This window comes from Calidris pugnax, unplaced genomic scaffold (assembly GCF_001431845.1).
Source record: "Calidris pugnax isolate Ruff unplaced genomic scaffold, ASM143184v1 scaffold58, whole genome shotgun sequence".
NCBI classification, from domain to species: domain Eukaryota; kingdom Metazoa; phylum Chordata; class Aves; order Charadriiformes; family Scolopacidae; genus Calidris; species Calidris pugnax.
In genome coordinates, this window is record NW_015090868.1 from 2,857,248 (window position 1) to 2,879,203 (window position 21,956).

The following is a 21,956-nucleotide window of genomic DNA, read 5'->3' on the forward strand; positions in this document are numbered from 1 at the left end:
TAGGCTGAAGGCTACAGGCCATATTTCTGTGGGTGACACATTTTTTTTTTTCCTGGAGTTGCTTCCTGTGGGTGAAATTATTCCTAGCCTATAGGAGTCTGCTATAAATAAGCTTTGAGATGTATTGCAGAGCAGAAAAGATTTGAATCTATATTTTTCACACGTTTGACTGCATACCTGCTTTATAAATAGATCTATGGATAGCTGTGAAGACCAAGCTGTTACTGGTGGAAATCTGCTAACTTTTCCTCTGAGTAAAGCTTTGTTTCAAACAGTGACTGCCATGGACTCAAGCAGTACCTCCCTGTGAGGCTTTCTGTATTTATTATTTCTGGTACTTTCTCTCTAAATTTAGAGCCAAGATCTTCCTGTTCATTCACATAACTTTTGAAAGCAGGATGTATGTCACAAAATATTCTTGTGTAATCTCACCGTGCAATTTATGGCTACTAAATACATTATCTTGTACTGAAAGGTGGCTAAAAAATTTGCCTTAAGATCAGATAAAAAAAAAAAAAAGACACTTTGTAGTGGTTTCAGAGGAAACAAAGTGCAGTTCCGACATGTATTACATGGCACACAGAAAGAGCTATATCTGTATATTGTTTGGAAAAATTCAAATGCCTGCAATATTTCCTAAAAATGCACTAGTATTACTCCTGTTCTAAAGGCTTTACAAATTGAAATCCAAATGATCTCATCTTCTAGCATCTAATGAGAATATTGTTCCAGCACAAAGCAAGATATTTTTGGCCTGTATTATCATCATTACAGGGTGAGTCTTTGGAGCCAAATACTCTTTTCATTGAGCCACTGCAGGCTGACCCGTATCTCCAACAATAGAATTTTGTTTCCAGGCAGAAGTAAATCAGAAGCAAGTATTTTAAGGAGAAAAAAAAAAAGAAAGAAAGGAATGCTAGGGCTCCTTTATGATTCACCTTTCCCTCCTGTGAGTAGCTATATCTTAAAAATAGAGATGGGTCTGACTGCTGCAATTTAAATGTGCATTTTCAAAACTCCTGAAGCCCGAGGACATATGAGTTTCAGGCTTAGCTCAGGTTTTAGCAGTTAGAATTTCACTACAAAATCTGAATCCAGTTCACCCAGTTCCTGCATTAAAAAAATACCTTTTGAATGTTTAGTGTGTGTTTTCCAAACAAGCTCATTTCGGTTGTTTTCAGAGTTATCCCAGCTTACTCATAATGGGCTAATTTTCCACTGGGCTTTGACCCTTACACGGGCCATGTAGATTTGCCTGGTAACATGCAATTCAGGCCGTTCAAATCTAGAACTACTTTAAATTCCATCTCTGGACTCTGCACAGTTTTTAACAGGGAATGTGGAATATGATTGGGAGTATGATGCAGACATGCCAAAAATATTTATTCTTACATTGGTCACAAATATCCACTAACTAATTTTGGTGCCAAAGGATTTACCTGAAAACCAGATTCAAACTGGAAGTTAGAATCGGTATCTGGATCAATACTGCCCTGTACCAGAACAGAGCAAATAGTCTCTTCACAAACTTTGGGTAGCTGCTGGCTGTGTTCTGCAAAGGAACTGCTCAGACAAGTACAGAATCACCACAAAAACATAAAACCTATTTAATACAATTAGAGAGATTACAGCCTAGAAGGAGAGGAAAGGATTAAAATCTGTCTTCTCTTATAACTGATGTTATAAGAGGGGGAAAAAAGTTTAATATGGAAACAGAGACATTCAGAAAGCATGGATTATGGAAAAGCTGACTCTCTAGAGAGTGGATGATTTTCTTCTACCTAAACATCAAAAGATTGTAATTTTACTGGTTTTTTCCCCCTTTCTTTTCCTTTCTTCTGCCTGCTTATATACTGGCTCCTTCTATGTCTCTGTCTATAAAATGGCCTTGTTGAGTATTTTTCAGTGGAATGGCTGTAAGAAATTGAACATATTTTCCTGGGCTGGCAGAACTGCTTGCACATTTATCAGCTTTTGGGTCTACTCCCTTTTCAGAAAAACTTCTTTTATCAAGGCTTCTTTCTCTTTACATACATTCCTGAGACCAATCATTCTGTTCCTTGGCATGTTTCTGTCCAAATGCCAAAGATCAAAATCTTCCTTTTGCAAACAAACTGTTATTATCCTTAGCTCAATGTAGTCCCCAACAATCTACATAGTCACCTGCAGGCTGGCGTTAAGCACACACTGCTTGTAATCTGAGCTGGCTGGAGGCATTCTACCCTTCACCAGAAGATATAAATCTATTTGTGCAATGTCCTGGATAAAAAAATTATTTATTTAGTCTCACCACTTTCAGCCTGCCTATAAAACTTCCAATTCATAGACAGCTTGGAGCTCACATATATATGCTTGTAATCAGCTCTACAGTTATATCTCAAGAGGAACGCTCTGACAGGTTGCTCAGTTGCCAAGTGGTTAGACTCCTGCAATAACATTATCTTTCAATCACAGCTCTCTTATAGACAAGTTTGGACATTAGGTTCTTCCTTGAGATCTAAATAAGCTTGTCAGAAACCTTGTTCATCCGGCACATTTTGGTGTACATATTACTGTAGTCATTACTGAGGAAACACAGAAATTCTATATATGTAATGCATTTTTGTTACTGACAGACGATGATAAAAGAATCCTGGTTCGTTCAGTGTTCAGGGTACTGAGAGTCTGGCACATCTGCTTAAAGGTTTAACTTTTTACTACAACATCAAATACAGTAGTTTTACTGTGGTCACATAATTTGGCTGCGTAAGCCAGCTTAAAGTGATTAAGCGCTTCCCTTCATCTTGTGCCACTTCACTCTCCAAACTCTGTCTGTCCTCACTGACAATCCTCCAACTGAACGTGGCAAATCCACAATCTTCTTTCCCATTCATCCTGAAATTCCTATTCAGTCTCTGAAGGCACTAGATATAAGCCTACTGTAATGACAACATACATCAAATAATCATTTATTTTTTCTACATTTCAGTTCTTGTTATAAATATTTTATCTCAACTCTTCCAATCTAATTTGCAATTCACATATATTTCCTCATATTTCTGTCATATTTCCTTTTTATAGCCATAAGCCATATTTCTACTTTATCATTTCATTTTAACTACTCTGGAAGACCTTTCCATATCTCAATTATTGGCAGACTCACAGTCCCACAGCATAATCTTAAAACTAAAACTGAGGTATTGATGCACTCCTCTGCATGTTAATTCTGGATATTATTAGAATATTATTAGACTATAAATATGTAGGTATCTTCTGAAGTTTTCTTGATATATTGAGGCTCTCATCTTTCATCCAGTATTGCTTTGATCAAAGCCATGCCGAACCCACTATACGTATATACTTCAGTGTAATGAAAAAGATACTTGTAGCCCTTCACAGATTTTTCCCTGATACTGCTCTGGTGTCAACATAGCTTTGACCTACATCTGTCCTGCTATTAATCTGAGAAAATTTCCATTAAAACTGAAGTATGCTATCTCCTGTCCTTCTCCAACTTCCATCTTTCGACATACCTTTGCCATTTGACAAGGAAGAAGGCTCATGGGAGGTCATAATGGTCTATAAAGTTTTTATGCCTCTCCTTTTATGGCTGCTAGCAACCATGTACAAGCCTCATTACAGTTGCAAGTCACATGATGAGATCTATTATTATGAAAATGAATATTGAAATATGAAAACAAAGTGATGTTCAGCTAATTATATCAACACAGAATACAGACATGGAGCTCATATATATCTGAAAAGTTTGGTGTTTCAATAAATTAGGCAAGTAGTTGAACTTGATAGAACTATTACTAAACTGTTGGTAAAGCATTAACTGAGAAGCTTTCAGTGAGCTTCTTACTTATTTTTAGAGGAAAAATATTACTGTTAACATATTAATTATCATTATAAAAGAATTCAGTTTTATCCGGAAAGAACTTCAGGTCCCATGGTAAAACAGATCACAACACACAGACACGCAGCAATAAGGGATGCAAGAAAATAAGCCAGTGGTTAAGAAAGTAATAGAAAACAAAATAAATTAAATCTTCACAAAGGTGAGTAACACTTTTACAAACAATCTGGGTTATTTAGAAAAAGCCATATAGCTTATTTGCTGCATCTAGAAAACATAATTGGATTTGATTGCAGACCAGCAATGGCTTCTAATGGAAGACCCCTGTACTTTACTTTGCAAATCCATTTTTGCCTTGCCTTTTTTCAGACATGATTAATAAAAAAGCCACATGTGCAAGTACAACTGATTTAGAAGAAGGTACCTAAACCTGTAACAAATCAAGTTATGTTATTGTTTTTATGGGTCTTGGAAGAAGGGTCAGAGATAAAATCGTGGTAATAAAGAACAAGATAATCATGCCTGAATGAAGTATATAGAACAGAAGAACATGTAGGAAAAAATATGAGAGTTGAATTGCATTCTCTTCTCACAGAGAGAAACACTCTTTTCAATAAAGCAAAATATTTGTATAACTTAGATGAAACACTGCAAGTTTAATGAAAAAAAAAAAAAATTGATAATTTGCTTTTAGCCTTAACTGAGCAAACCACTTCAAAAGTCAGGAAGAAAAAAAAATCTTAGCTACAAAAAGTAGATGTTTTGCGTGGAACATAAATAGATGACCTCCATTTTTGCTTAGAGCTTCTTATACCACTGCTAACTACAAGTTTGGTTTAAGAAAAAAGAGAAAAAAAATGTACTAAAATGACATAGAGTGAAAGTTTTTATAGAAAGAAATACAACCTTCTTTCATAGCAGTGTCTCAGAAAAATGTGTATTGAGCTACGTCTTCTTAATCTGTTTTCTCACAAGTACTCTGGCAGGCATAAAGCTGAGTTGTGATATATGCTTGTACTCCTACCTGTAAGTGTCACCAATACAATGTTTTTGAGTTCTGCTACAAGAATGTCTTATAGAGGTGATAATGCAATTAAAAGAAATATGAAGTAAAAGCATAGGGCAGAAAACTTTGTATTAAGATTTAAAGAACAGAAGTAAAAATCAAACAGATAGCCTCGCTCTGTAACTGCAGATGGACTGAAGAAGACTCCATGATGTTACAGACACTGTCCATTCATTGGGACAGGCTGCCTCTAAGGGATGGAGAAAGGTTTAACGACATGCAGAAAGGAACCTCTGAGTCACTCAGAAATTCAGCTGTTTATTCCTGTTTGTTTGCCAGCCCTTTAGCAATATGTTTACTTCATCATGACTTTCTCTTCCCTCCCTACAAAGCTCCATGATAATGTTGAGCTTGGTGGTAGGAGACATCCCCGCACAAAGGGGCATTAGGCAGCTGAAATTCTAACAGCCCTGTCTAACAAAGCAAAGGTTGACGCCAGCCCTTTAGCAATATGGTTACTTCATCATGACTTTCTCTTCCCTGCCTACAAAGCTCCATGATAACGTTGAGCTTGGTGGTAGGAGACATCCCCGCACAAAGGGGCATTAGGCAGCTGCAATTCTAACAGCCCTGTCTAACAAAGCAAAGGTTGAATCTTTTTCCTTCTTTCCCTAAACGATAAAGTAGAAAAGAGCTAACACATTTTAAAAAAATAAAAATAACAATAAAAAGTAATGGGTAGAAAAGAGCTAACACATTTAAAAAAAAAATAAAAATAACAATAAAAAGTAATGGTGGAAGGAAGAATAAGAAGTCTAAATTAAATCAGTCAACTGCCTAATTCTTAAGTGAGAGACTCTTAATAGGGAAATATATAGCTGCAATATCTCTAAACCAAAAAGTACTACTACTGTCTTCATATTTTTCTTATCTGGGAAACATACTGATATCTGGATTTTGCTTTTATTACACGTTTCTCCCTAGAATAGGCTGCCTATGTAAATATTTAGAAATAAAAATGCTACAAAAATTATAACTGACAAGATGTAAACTTAATCTTTCAAGTTTTTATTAATCAAGAATTTCTTATACTGCTTGGTGATAGATTGCTTTTTAAAGCTCTGTATTACAAAAGCATTCTTCTGACTTGGGAAAAAAAATCATAAAATAAATCCCACATTGCCATAGTGGTTTATAAATGTCAATGAAATGGTTATGCTTAAGAAAATTAATTACCAAAACTCATCATTTATTCGACCTGTTCATAGTAAAGTGTTTCCAAAGAGGCACTAGTCACAGCTAAGCAAGAAAACAGAATCAGGTTTTCATTGTACCCCACTTAAATATCTACATGTGAGAGTGTCATCTCCAAATAAGCACAGCTTACTTTTGCTCTTTAATATTCATTTTTTTTTTCTCTGTTCTTCCATAACTCCTTTCCTATTTCACCCCAAGGCACTGTGATTATCAAAACATAGGCTTGAGAAAAATACACTAAAAAAAATAATTCTGGTTGATGTTTGACATTATGCTGCCTTGCCGGGTTTCATCAATCATATCATATCATATCATATCATATCATATCATATCATATCATATCATATCATATCATATCATCGAGAATAATGCAGTCTGAGTGATGCAACTCACAGGGACTTGTCACCTTTCCTGTGTTTGCTGAAGAGTTTAAAGGTATCACACAATATTTGGACAGAATTCAGAGCTAATATATTAAAGAAGGATTTTGTTATTTTATTCATCCATGAAGATAGATATTTTTTTTTTAACCTTTGGGACTTTTTTAAAAAAAATACTTTTCTTGTGATTGCATGGATCATGCAACTTTTAGTCTCCATTGGGAAATCAATGTTAAATAATTTCAGCTTTAGATTGAAGACAACAGTAAAGCATAGATGTCTCATCACAGCTTTATTATTTGGCTGCATATTAGTACTTATGCTGCTAAAAGCCTTTTAGGTATACAGAAATTGGGATATGAGGTTATTCTGTCTAAGCTTTTCATAAATGCTCATCCATTTAGAAATCTAATACTTTTTCCTTCATTTTGTGGGATAATATTTTTCTCCTCTAACAAGATGATGGAAGGGTTAACTGAAGTGACCCCTGGGGATTTAAAGCATAAAATTTTGAAACTAGTCTTTTATGGACTCATTACAAGATAATTTACCAATGAAGTGTGATTTCAGGAGAAGATGATTATCCAGAGATCATAAAAAATTATCCCAACTTCATTAAATAACTTTTGAATAAACACAAAACAAAACAATACTTTTCAAGTTATATTTAAAAATGTCTTACGCTTTCAAATTATAACTACAAAACGTATTTCTCTAAAGAAATCTTCTCTAAAGAAGATTTCTAAAGAAACAGCCTGAAATCTTGGACATTAGGCTATTTAATGGCACATAATTTGTATTTGACTTCATGACCTAAATTCCAACATTCAGAACCTGATAAATCCTCCAATATGCATATTTACTTTGTGATATTTAAATTTTGCCTAAATATTTATTTTGTGTGTGTGTGCAAGTAATTAAAGTCAATGTTTTTATAGTTTTAACCCTAAAATATTTTATCTAGTTCAATGAAAGAATATCTTTGAAAATTCAATCAATCCTACCTCTTGATTATTTTTCATTTTAGCCACAGAAGGAAAATCAATTACTTGTACAAACAACTCTAGTAGTGAGAGTCTCTGGTGGGACTCAACAAGTATATAGTAATCCCTGAAACTCAGATGAATATATCAAAGCAGCACTAATGTAGATTTTCCTAAACTTTAATATTATTGTGTTTTTAATAATAATTTATTTTTAATTGGGGGGGGAGCTTAATATAAGTACACGCACAATCATATGTATTTCTAGAATTAAGGAGAAAATCCTACTCTTTTCTCAAGGAACAATTTTATATCCCACACTAATCATCATTGAATAAATTTTCATTAGTTGTTCTGCTTTCTACACCATTGAAGTCAACAGGTGCTGTGGGAACTCAAGCCACTTTGAAATTAAAGACAGTTGAGCAATGCTTTGCTTTTGAGGTCTGACTAAAAAAAAGTACTGTAACATCTACAATTTATGATTACATTTCTTAATGGCAGGAAATCTAATCCTCAGTGACTTTTCTAAGATGCTTTATTTTATAACTTATGATAGGTGCTTTGAAATCTCCTCTGTTGATTGTACCTTTAATATTAACTTTCTCAATATTTAATATTCTGATCAAGTTTGAACCCTTGCAGGATTCAGTATGATTTTCTTATTCCTTCTTGTGTTATTCTAGTTGTTGTCTTAGGTTTTACTATGGTAAAATTCTTGTACAACTACTATCTATGAAGAATACTGCTGACTCAACAAAAGACTACTGTCTCACTCTCCTAACCCTAATTTAGTCTATTGTATTGGATACTGAAACATCACTAAACTGCCTGCTTGTAAAAACCCTTTCTTTTGGGTTAACAGTATTAAAATAGATTGCTTGGCTAGAGAAGACAGACAGAGGTCAGATAGGAATGAAAGGAGAAAAATTGGCCCACAAATACCAGCAAGCAAGTCTTGAGGCTTATGAAGAAAGTTCAGTCATAGCTTGACCCTGGATTTCCTGGATCTGTTTTAATGCTATATCTGGCATTACTTGGAAGTAATTCTTTTTAAAGGCTTAAAGTTCCTAGTACTGCATTTCTAGTCTTACAGACCAGAAAGGGATATCTTATCATAATCATCATAAATCAGAACCATCTTATACTTTCTACACACTTGAACTTTCAAACTAGTAGGTTGATTTCAAACTCAGGTATCCCGATGTAGACTAACCTAAAACTAAACACCTCTGGCTGGTGAAGCAACTCATGTTTTATGTCTTATTCTAGATTATGAATGGATAGCTCAAGTCCAGCCCAAGTTCAGATGAGATTTTATTAAGCAGTACAAATAAAACCATTTATCTAAAACAAACCGAGGTAACTGATTTTCTTTTTTTCTATAAGCTAATATATTTCTGATATCAAATTAGTTACTGACAACTATTTTTATATATATATAAATGACAGTAAAATACTATTGAGAATTATTTCATATTTCTGATATCAAATTAATTACTGACAACTGTTTATATATATATATATAAATGACAGTAAAATACTACTGAGAATTATTTTTCTTATTCTATTGAACAAACGTTCAAGTCAAGACAAGGTTTCTACTTACTACACTTTAGCTGAGCCTCCTAAAGTAAAGCAGTGTACAGACCCTGAATTCACATGGAAGTTAGACTTGATACTTTGTATACAGAGAAAACAAAGGTCATGGTATATAACAACAGTTTTATCATTGTGAAGGGACATTATCTAAACAAACAACATACATAAAACAAAACAATGCTTTATTCATGGTAACATATGAAAACCAAATCACTGTGGTAGGATTTTTACCATGGTCTGTCCTGGAGAGTTTAAATTAAAATCTGCCTTTAGATAAATTCATTTTTAGATTATGCAATATCTTTTGGTGAGCCAAGCAATCACTGATGATGAGAAGACTTTTTCTTTTCCAAGGAATGAAAATTTTGCAGAAGACTGATAGATTAATTACTACTAGGGGTAGCAGGAGAAAAAAAAAAAGTTTACATCCATTTAGCAACCTTATTATTACCATACCTGTTACTTTCAGTCTGTCAGCTCCAATGACAATCTCATCTTCATCTGCAGAAAACAATACTTTTCCACCTTCACTTGCCCTGACTTCAAATCTTTTACACTGGGCTTCCACAGCATCAGCTCCTGAAATCAAGGAAGTGAATGTTTCATCTAAGATTTTTTGCAAGAATGAAAGTAATTATCAGCTTATGTGGAACACCCAAAACACATAGAGTACATGTGGCATTTATAAAATAGTTGACTTTCTGTAAACCTAGTAAGTAACATATTATAAAATGTCGTTAAATGAATTTATAGAAAAGCTATTTCACTACTGCATATCAGGATAGAATTTAAAGTAAATGAATTTATAGAAAAGCTATTACACTACTGCATATCAGGATAGAATTTAAAGTAACTATGAAAAGTATCTATTTCAGTGTCATGTGGAAGTCAACACAAACATTTAGAATGTACTTGAACTCTCAGATCTTGAAATGCCAATTCAGACAGAACTTTTTCTCAGTCTAAATTGCAGTTTCTTGCCTATGGAAAAAAAGATAACATATAAGCTTGTTCCATAAAGACCAAGAATTCAACACAGCAAAAAAAAAGATATTTTTCACTCAGTTCTACTGCAAACCTGAACAGCAGAATAACAAAATAAAAAAGCCAACAAAAAAGCAAAGAAAAAAAAACAAAACAAAAATGAACTGAGATATCACGATTTAGTTAGTATTCTATGAAACAAAACTCCCAGTGTCTCAAAGCTGTAAAAAACTAAAATAATTCTGAAATCAAGCAGAGCTATGGAATTCCATGTAACCATGAAATAAAAAAAAGTTTGCAGATACCTAAACTCTGTTAAATTTATTATGCTTTTCAATGTACAGGTCTTATCCTTATTCTTCAGTGTTTTGTCTGCTAAGTTGTTTCTGAAAATTTTTATTTTATTTTATTAACCAATGAAAGCAAAACTTTCATACTGAAAATGGTGACGAAAAGCAAAGAACTGCATATATCAGCTCAACTGCACAGCCAGCTGTAAGACAAATGACAAGATTTCAGGGAATAATTATCTGATTATTTTCTCATTGATCCCTAATTAGACTTCTAATTTACATCTGGAATGACCTATCAATCTATACGGGCAGAAATTATGGGGAAGGCCTTATAGACAAAGAAATACACATATGTCACTTCACTTTACCCATCTGGTTTACAGGTTTGTAAAAACCACCTGCTTCCATAATGTGGAGGTTTTCAGTTTAATATGCAAATTAATATTATCAAAATATATAATAAGAAATATAAAAGCTGTGATAACTAATTTTGGATGATAATTGCCATAGCAGCCCTTAATTTGCAGACTCAGCTATAAAATCAAAACAACAATTCCTCTTACTTTCAGATGAAGTTACATTTGTAAGGTGAAAAATTTCTGGTTATTTTGAATTTATGAAAGGAAAAAGAAAAGTAATTATAAAAATACTTGCAATTCTACATTTTTTTAAAATTAAGCATGCTTATTCTGTTGCAAAATGTAAAATGTCATTTTCTCCCTCTGTCTGTACAACTGAACTTTATTTTAAATGTGATAACCAGGTTGCTTGCTTTGTTTTGAAAAAACACTAAATTTTTGTAAAGACAGACAGGAACAGATTTCAGATAACCTAATGTTAGCTATGGGATAAGCACTGTATCTCATAAAACTTTCAGGATGATCACTAACAAATGGTATAACAAAGTCTAATCAGGGTAAGTGTAATCATAATATATATATTCAGACACAGTTGTCTTACTAAGTTAATCCATTACTCTTAAATACTTTCAAAAGGTCTGTGATGCTGTCCCTTATAGTAGCCCCAGGCACATCTGAACTAGGCCCCAGGCACTAAAATTCTAGCGTTTAGTTAGTGATACATACTAGCAATACAGGTGGGAGTGATACTCCTTCCTTCTGCAGCACCACAGGTAAAGATAGAATCATAGAATCATCTAGGTTGGAAGGGACCTTAAAGATCACCTAGTCCAACCATCAACCTAACTCTGACAAAAAAATAAATAAGAAATAAGTAATAAAAATTACTAAACCATATTCCTGAGGACCATGTCAAGCCGTCTTTTGAACACCACCAGGGATGCTGCCTCAACCACTTCCCTGGGCAGCCTATTCCAATGCTTGATAACCCTTTCGGTGAAGAAATGTTCCCTAATATCCAATTTAAACCTCCCCTGGCGCAACTTGAGGCCATTTCCCATTGTCCTATCTCCTGTGACTTGGGAGAAGATTCCGACCCCCGCCTCTCTACACCCCCCATTCAGGTAGTTATAGAGCGCAATAAGGTCTCCCCTCAGCCTCCTTTTCTCCAGGCTGAACAACCCCAGCTCCCTCAGCCTCTCCTCATAAGACTTACTCTCCAGGCCCCTCACCAGCTTCATTGCCCTTCTCTGGACATGCTCCAGCACCTCAATGTCTTTTTTGTGGTAAGGGGCCCAAAACTGGACACAGCATTCGAGGTGAGGCCTCACCGGTGCCGAGTACAGGGGGATGATCACCTCTCGGGCCTTACTCACCACACTGTTCCTGATACAGGCCAGAATGCTGTTGGCCTTCTTGGCCACCTGGGCACACTGCTGGCTTATGTTCAGCTGACAGTCGACCAACATCCCCAGGTCCTTTTCAGCCAGGCAGCTCTCCAGCCATTCTTCCCCAAGCCTGTAGTGCTGCATGGGGTTGTTGTGACCTAAGTGCAGGATCCGGCACTTGGCAAGATGTCTTTTTAAAAAGCTGTTGAATATGTATTTACATTTATTTGTTATATAGACCTTGAGTCTCTCTTCCACAGGCAGAGACCGTACTTCAGTAGAGTTTTGGGGAAACAATCAGGAGAGAAAAAGCTGAAAATCCTTCCTACAACATCTAGCTAAAGGTCAGTCAGGATTTTTGTGCTATAACAAGTAATAAACCCAGGTAGACTGAGTACATTCTGCTTTATGTGAAGCATTGTCTGGAGAGCTGTTTGTAAAAATACTATGCTCATTTATGGAGACAGGTAACGAGAACATAACAAAAGAAAAACAAAACACTCAAGTGATTAGGAAAAAATTAATACAATACAACCAAGGTTTATTGTCATGGCCCAGGAGATTTGCTTTTTAGTAGTGACAGTTTGCAAAGCAAAGAGTCCACCTCAGTGTGCTGCCTGCCTGACAACAGCGGAAGCATCCTGCAGGGACAGGAGAGCAAAGCTGGAAAAGGATGGGAGGTTGGACCTGTCATTGTCCTGCAACTAGAGTTACGAATCAGGAAAGTAAAGGATAATCACAAATAACTTAATACTAACTTGTTTCATCTTTATTTAAAAGTTGATGATTGCTTAGCTCCCTAAAAGTAAGTGGCATTATAAGTGCTGTGATGCTGTTAATTTACATGCATGAAAGTTGTTAGCTGTGTAAAGAAAAGGGATTAACAGAAAAAGTGAGAGAAATCAAAGAGAAAAAAGACCTGCCAAATTCTTACTCATTATATATCACTGCAAGTGACAGCCTGTATTTCAAAAGCTGCCTTTTAAAACTTGCAATGTATTTAGGATAATATACCTTATCATGAAGAACAACCTACAGACCAACAATCTTTAGTTTCTACAAAGAAGTGCACATATTTCAGATGCTCAGCATTTGTGCTTCTTCATCAACACACTGTATAAAAACAGATCTAGAATTCATGTAGTCCAAAATATTACAGGACATAACTCTACTTTTTTTATTCTAAAAGCAATGAGCTTTTTCTTTATGTTGCACTCAGAACTTAACAGTGCATCACTTATTATTACTCACTTATTGCTGAAACAGCAGTTAGTGTATTCAAGCCACTTGAGAGAGTACTAACAAAACACAATACATGTTAAGTTTGTCTCTTTGACATAGAAGCAGATGTGAATGTTATGAAAAGGGTTTTGAAAAGTTAAACTGCCTACAGAGTAATCAATGCTATCAAAATGGAATTCTGTTTCATTACATTTTCGTTTCCCAGTTGAAATATGAGTAAGCAGTTGCATGTGCAATGTATTAGAGTATTATCTTCTTAGCTCTAATGCAAATTGCTGTGTTTCAAAGACACTCTACAAACATATACGTCTCATAAAGTGTCTGAATCTCTAATAGCACTGCTAACAAAAATGTTGACAGAATCACCTCTTAGAATATTGTGCATGAACAAATAAAATCTTTGGACATTTTTAGCTCAACTTTGTTGAGCAATCACACCATCCACCATGTTTATTTTCAACAAATCATACCTGCTCCAGCTAAGAAAAATGCAATAAAATTGATCTCCTAATTCTGTTTGTAAAGGTATTTCTACAAAATACAGGGCTATCTGAAAAGCTTTCTATCTGTGCTACTTCGTACTGTACTACCAACTTACTTCACACTAGAGATGCAGTCAGCTTCTTAATAGCTTTAAGCAGGATCAAGGGAAGTCCAAGGAAAACTCTCTTTTAATCTTGCATTTTGGAAAATTTTTTACTTGTCATTTCAATTGTATAATAATTAATTAAATTATTAAGTTTCTGTGAAATTCCATTCATTTAAAATCTATAGATGTACATTTCATATTCATCCATACATTGTATATAACGATGGTTTATAACAGATGCTTTTTGCGCAGCAGTTGTATAATCAAAATTATCATTACACCATGCGTTAAAAAGGGTGCAAAGCATAAAATAATTCATTTTAGCTACAGTGAAGATGTGTTAAATGAAAATGCTGGGCAGCACATAAAATACGGATAGAGAATTATAGTACCGTAGCCCAGATTAAACACCAGGAGAGACAAATTTTCATGACAAGAACTGTGTCTCTTTTGAATTTGTGCAATGTCTAGCTTGATTTACTTATTAAGATCATAATAACAACCATTACGAATGCATCCTTTCAACTTTTTGCTTTTTAAAGTCAATGATGCATTGTACTACTATATAATTATTCAGGAAAACAAAGTATAACCACTACTTGGATTTTAAATAACTATTATGAAGAATTCGCCAGTCTTCTAAATTTTAGATATGATTATAAAGATACGATTTTAAAGATGGAAGGGTAAACACTCCATTTACTAAATGCAATTTAATGCCGGTCAGGTAAAAATCTCGATGTGTATAATACCATTATCACATGATAGAATTGTAAATTGTTCGTGGTTGTTATTAAGAGATGAGAGCAAGTTTTCCATTTGTGATAAGAGTGCATAGGTAGTTTGGGTGGGGTTTTTTTTGGCTTTACTACAAACCTTATTGCTGTGGAAATTGCTGCTCATCCTGGGTAGCATATAGTAGTTTTTTTGACTGCCTGGAGAGCATGTACAGTCATTAAAGCTTGATGGCCAGTTCAGATTTCCCCTCCCAGCAGATTGAACCTCTTCTCAACTAATTATATGGCTATGCATATTTTTCTTTATAACGCACTGTATCATGTTTTTTGCTGTGGGAAAGTATATTCAGGTTTGAGGTCCTTTTTTCCCCTCCCCCGAGTATTATCCACAAAGTTCACCTCCCTTCCAGCTTTCCATAAAATGATATAATAGAGGTCATAGTGCTTGTATCATACTTGCGAACATAGGAAGCGATGTAGAAAGTCATTACTGTGGAGACAAGACAAATCAAAAGTCTAAATTTCCCCAATTGCAACAGTTTTCACCCAAAACATTACTTAGTTATTACATTTACCCAATCAGACTTAGTTTTTAGATTTTTAAGAATATCTAATACCACTCATTACTCATTTAGCACACAAAATATGTTTGGGACTTGAACCCCATATATTAAGATCATATGTTCTTTCTTAGCAGTAAAGCACTCTGCTGCCACTCCTCCCAACAACGATGAAAATGACACAAACCTTAAAAACAGGGTGAAGCTAACATTTGCTTTACTTTTTCTTCTGGCCTGTTTCCAGCCATCTGCATTTCCATTCATTCTCAACTTACTGAAACATAAGTTGAAACTGAGATGCATGAGGAATAGTAAATATCAACAATATTAAATACATGAGAAGTTACATTTTTTCTCTTCTGCTGATAAAGACATTTTGTCTGTATATATCAGATGTAGGTGAACACTAGCAGTTATCCCCGGTTCCTAAATCACCTTCCTCGTCCACCTGACAGACAACAAATTCAGACATAGAAACAGCTAAGAAACCAACCACTTTAAATTAAATATAGGGACTAGAATTGAAAGGGAATGACCAAAAATTTATGATCATTGTGAATGCAAAACATAATGAAATTCAATGTACTGTCTTCTGACTCTTCAATGAAAAATGGCTTATTTAAACATTTATTAAATGTAGGGTATTTTGGGATGAAAAGGAAAGCTAGTTTTATGAAAATGTGTTGATGCTTCTGAGATTGGAAATAAAAGAGATAAGGCATTTTTAATAAAGATTCAACCTCCAGTTGGGTCTAAAAATCAATATTTTTGAAATATAAACCTAGATTAAAATTTGTTAATATTCATGGAAAGTTAAATATTATATTATTTTGGCCACCAGAGGTCTCAGAAAGTTTTCAGTGAATGCAAATGCAATAATGCAAATGGAGGACTCACACCAGCTAAATAGAAGCATTGAGGAATTTGAATAAAGAGAGCTCTCAGCTGAGAGCAAGACATCTACACAAGCAAACATTCATAGCAATCAGAACATATTCTGCATTCTGTTTGCTAAGTAAGGAGAGGGACCACCTTCATATATCAAAAAAGGGTGAAAGTAACTGTTAAAAAAACCTGGTGGCCGTGCTGTAGAGGTGTCGGAGGACTACTACTTTTAGGAGAGGCTGATTTTCAACGTTTCCTGGTCTGAATGATTACCTCTCAGACAAGGAAAACTGGAGTAAGTGCTAGGCCAGAAGAAGCAATTTTTTAGCATCACACTACAGTGAATAATGCCAGCTGCCTGCCACCTTTGCAATGGAAAGAACACATCTGCCTCAGTTTGCCTTCCTGGTGGCATCTTGAAGGTGGAATCCCAGGGATGAAAATATATATGAACGTTGTACAAAGTTGCAGCAGACAGCACCCACACCCTCTATATGAGGCCACACCTGCACAAATGCAAACCTGTGCTTTTCCTCCTACTGTGCCAAACACATGGAACTTTCTAATGGAGATTTCCAGAAATTGCATGGCTTTGGTCTGATCTGATCTGATACAGGTGCCCATAGGTTTCATCAGCTATGAGCAATGCCCACAGATGAAAGAGTTAAATGTGCTTCTTGAAGGTTGATTGAGCTTTAACACATTTATTTTGCTTCTGTAATGGCTTAGAGCATGTGCATCATCTGCTCCCATGGCTTAGCTGACAGGTTGTAACTTTATAGTATCTTAAGCACTTATATGGTTCCTTAAATAAGAAAGCAAAGCAAGCCAAAGGAAGATATGGTAGGCACCCACTTGTGTGTGTAAGATTTCAGACTGTATATTTTGGTCTATTTATGATCTCATTAAGTTTAGTTTATTTAAAACATGAGCTAGATAGCTGAATTGAGGCTTGCGGCAAGTATGAGTTTCCTAACTGACTAATTTTTCTCATAATAACATACATATAGTATAAACATATGTAAATAATATATTTAATATAAATACATTTAAAATAAATAAAATACATAGAAATGGCTAAATTTTTATTTTAATTGTTAAATTAAATATATTTAAATATAAGGCAAATAATAAAGAGATTAAATTATAAATAAATATATATTACTTTTTTACTACCAGCCTTATTGTATTATATTTCCTATGTATGCATCTTTCCTCTAATGTCCAAGAATCTTTCTTTGTGAAACCAGTAAATAGCCACTCTATATTAAACTATTCTTACAGCTGCCTTTATCAACTTAGCTTTCACTGATAAGCTTAAACACCCAGGTCACCAAAATGAATGAATTATAACTCTAATGTATCTTGGAGTACTCAAAGTGTGAATGGGAATAAAAAATTTATCAATTTTTCTTCCTCATGATGAATGCAACCTGAATAGTACCAAATTCTAAGAGAATTTTCCAAGTTTTCAGCATTATCCTCAACCTTGGAATGTCTTGATTCCTGTGATGTGATTGACTTTTACAACTGAAATAATTTGCAGAGCTTTTGGAAGCTGAGGTTTACTGAAGCAGTCTGTGCATTACATTTCCATAAGAAGTCATAAAAATTGTCTTTGTTAGCTGAGTTAGGCTATAAGGTTAATGTCACGTTGTTTGGCCACTACATGTTTTATTAAAATGCAAAGTTGCATGCTAAGTAACTGAAGTATATTATTTACAGTGTATTCCACTGAAAAAAAAAATGAGAGTTCAAAAAGGACAGAACAATGCACAGTAGGAGATACCTGACTACAACCTGTGCTTAATGAGCAGCACATCCAAATCAAATAGCAAGAACACACACAAGGCAGTAAGGGGAGTAGGAAATTTCTTCATTACATAGATGAAACTCAAAGACAAACCAGGGATGCTGCATTTCTCCTAGGGCAATATAACATCTTGTCGATCATAAGGTCATTCATTCCTCTCTAAAACTGCTTCTATTTACCATTCCTTATTTTCTTTAGGTCAGATTTCCAGTCTGACTTTTTTATTTAATGTTCTAAAAAATTCCCAGATATTCTACTGAAAATCACTTATCTGTAAATACAACCTTGTTTTTTTTCTTTTCTTAAAAACAGATCTGATGTTTGACCCATTTGCATCCTTTGAGACTTCATCTCTCATATGTGTACTCTCTAAAATAATTGCCAAAGTGCAAATACCTTTCTGCTGCCTGCTTTATCATTCTGCAGTAAACTGGACTGGAACTGAAATTGAATAAAGCAAAATGCGTTCACATCACCTAACGGTTCCTTAACTTTCCTCTTCCTCATTTTATCCTGTAACCTTTTTACCAACTGTTATGTATCTCACTTTCTGAAGATTTAAGAAGAAAAGCATTTCATTTTTATCTTTCTTGACAGTAATATTCTCTTTCAATTAGGTAATCTTCTCTTAAGCATCAACATATTCTGAAATTTGTTTCTACTCTAAGTATTTTGAACATTTTTGGTGGTTTATTAATATAAATTACAAATTACATTACAATTATTAATATAAATTACAAACAAATACTTTTCTTTATATTCTCTAGATATAGTTGTCAGAGTTAGTTTTCAATCTTCCTTTTTTTTTCCCCTTACCCCCGATCTATTAAAAAAATGCAACTTGTTTTTCCAGATGCTTTTGGCAGTTTTCCATGGACATTAAATATAAAGTGTTGTGACTAGAAAATATTGTATAATATTATTCACAAATAGAATAGAATATAGAATTAGATCGTTAAAAGGTTTCCAAATACAAATTAAACTTTTTGAGATATTAATTTAATTAATTAGATTTTGAGAGCAGAAGACTGAAACAAAGGATATGAGCTACTAGAATACTTCAAAGCTTTCTTGGAAGACGAATATGAAAAAAATGTATTTTAAATTTTTCTAAAATGAATTCAACATCGATGGCTATAATACAGGCAAGAGCAGAAAATCTATTTTTTCTGAAGTGACTGTTTCTCAGATTATCCACTTTAGCTAGATAGTACAAATACACTGAAGTTATGTATGTAAAAGGTGTTAGCATTACATGTAATCATGCTTTATCCGAGAAAGATTTCATGAAAGAATGTGCAAAAATATCAAAAGATACAGAGGATTCGTCTACAAAAAGGCTACAACTGGCTACTACTCGGCAGTAAAACACAAGTAAAAAATTATAGCCTAATGACCAGGAAACAATAATTTAAAACCTTTCTGCTACTTGGTAGATCAGTGAATGGCATTTTCAGATTTCCAAACAAGTAGCATCTACTATGATGATAGCACAAGATGATGATGGCTTAGCCCAGCTCTCTGGATTTTTCTGTTATCCATTTAGGAAATTACTTGTCTCCTTGCCCTTGAGAGTGGGACAAGGGCCAGGAAAGCTGCAGAAACAGGATAAACACAGATTTGGGCTCTTAGCTTCTGGACATGTCTCTTCTGATTAAGGTTTTCAATGGAGTTCATTGTTGATTTGTAACACAGGAGATGCAATTCAATTCACAGATGAAGACATCCTCCTCACTTTCTTACCCTGCTCACGCTTAAATCCTGCATCTATATCAATAATTTTAATCATTTCCACATTGTCTGCGTTTCAAATACACCACTTAAAAAGGCTATATTGATAACCTTGGAATTAGTACCTTGTGGTAACAGAACAAGTTTAGTTTTATGGAGTATTATCCTTCCTAAATATAAATTCAGAGGCAAGACCTGCATCATAGGTGGAATTTTTGTCTGGACTTGCTCAAAGCTTCTGCTTTAGCAATATGGTGAGCCAACTAGAATCACTCCACCACAGGGAAAAGTAGATATATTAGCATCTATCTTCATCTATAAGTTCTACAGAGAAAAGAAGTTAAAACTAAACCAAAGCAAAAAAAAAAAAACCAACCAACAAGAAAAACCCAAAAAAACCAAACAAAAAACCAAACAAACCCTGAACCCAAAAGAAGCAAACCAAGACCCGGAAAAGATGAAACTGGAGGAAAGATCAGCAAATTCCCCTTTCCTTCTTAAAAGACAGGTGGCAGTACCATCTTGTGGCCCTTTTCCATAACAGAAGACTTCCTTCTCTATTCCAGAAGAAAAATGGGTAGGACGCTTTTAGTGTCTGACAACTCTAAGGTGGTAAAGAATGCCGGTGACTTGGTAATACATGTGAGAGAAGAGAAATCAAATAACTTTTCCAAATAAAGGGTCTGTCCAAAACATCACAAAAGGAAACTCAGGAAGTTTTGGAACTATAATGTTGGAATAACTTTTTTTAAGGGCAATGTAGTCCTTAATTTTGATTTGGAAAAATGCTCAATCTGTCATATTTTGATCTATAACTGATGTTAGTGATTCAGTGAGTGATAACTTTTGCCAGTGACTAATTAATTTCAGATTTATGGAATGCTTTTCTTCACAGGAAGAAATCTAGTCAAAAATTTAAAATATTCAGCTAATCATTAATTCTGTGTCATCTGTTCATAATTCAGCTGCAACTGCAATATTTATCACCCTAAGAATAACCTAAGGAAAGAGAAGGTATTTTCAGAGATATATTTATGCAGTATAGAAATTTTAAAAATCCATATTAAACATACCTACAAGCTTGAGACAAAATATATTGAGACAAATTACATCAAGACAGCTTTGCCCATCTACAAATAGCACAATTAAACACCTCTAGTAGCATAGTATGGAATTTGAAAATGTTGTGAATGCAGGCAAAATAATTAAAAGGCAAATAAACACAAATTTCTTGATAAATAAGCACAAAAAATGAGCTATATTCTAGTCGTGGATATTAACTGGAATTTTCCAATGTGTTATTAAAGTTTCAGTGTTATACATTGAGGTTGGTTTTGGAACTGCATATTTTTATAGCACTTAGACAAAGCAGTGCAATAATTAGAAAGCAAACTTCAGCATTAGTTTTTTCAAAACATAAAATAATTGTAACATAACGGTGAGATGCCATTTCTGTTACTCCAAAGACATGTGAGAGGAAATTCGAGCAAATAGAAGGGATTTTATTTATTTTTTAATAGCAGTCATCTAATAGATGTGAACTAGAACTTGTGATCTAAGAGTTTCATGATCCTATATGGACAAATAATTTTCATGGACAAACAGAAAAATGTTTCCAGGCTTGACTATCCACTTGCAAAAATCTCTTTCACAAACAGAAACAGGCTAATTTCACACAGCTGGCTCAGTACTGATAGAATTGATAGAACATGGACTTTTTAAAGATAACTTAGCTGAATAAATACTCTAAGTCTAAAATCAAATTACTTCTCATCTGTATTTTTGATAAATCTCTTTACTGTCATTTCAACACCTTTAACAGCAGCAACATGTTGTTGAGTTTTTCTTTCAAGTATTCTCTGTAGCTCTGAAGCGGAGAACATTAGAAAGATCTCACTGCTCTTCTCTTTCTTTTTTTTTGTTTTTTTTTAATTATGTGGATTTTTAAATTTAATTTATTTTTAAAATGGCTTCTCATTTATTTGTCCTTATTTGTCCTTCACCTATTCCACTCCTATTAGAATAATATATTCTTACTAATATTAATGTGTTGTCTGAACATCAGGGAAAAAAGGGCGGTAAAAATAAAATCTTAATGTCCTGTCAGGGACTTGCTAAAGGTCCAGATGCTGTAGGTAATTTAATAATGCTTAGCACCCAGCAGCAGCCTTGTGAATGTCACAATGGATGCATAGCACCTGTTTTTGCAGTTAAGTGAAGTATTAGCAGTTGTTAAAGCTAAAGATAAAAAATTAGAACCATCTATTGAAGATTTGTATGCTGTATCCCCCAAAACCTACTTAAATACC

General features: G+C 34.3%; 1 protein-coding gene across 3 annotated transcripts in view; it reads right to left on the minus strand.

The window, feature by feature from the left end:
- The window catches only part of SGCZ (sarcoglycan zeta), a 425,770-nt gene that overhangs the window by 44,834 nt on the left and 358,980 nt on the right, over positions 1-21,956 (minus strand). For all 3 annotated transcript variants that reach the window (XM_014945657.1, XM_014945659.1, XM_014945658.1), the window contains exon 5: positions 9,523-9,645. In XM_014945657.1, the coding sequence (XP_014801143.1) occupies positions 9,523-9,645 (123 nt within the window). The remainder of the gene's footprint in view (positions 1-9,522; positions 9,646-21,956) is intronic.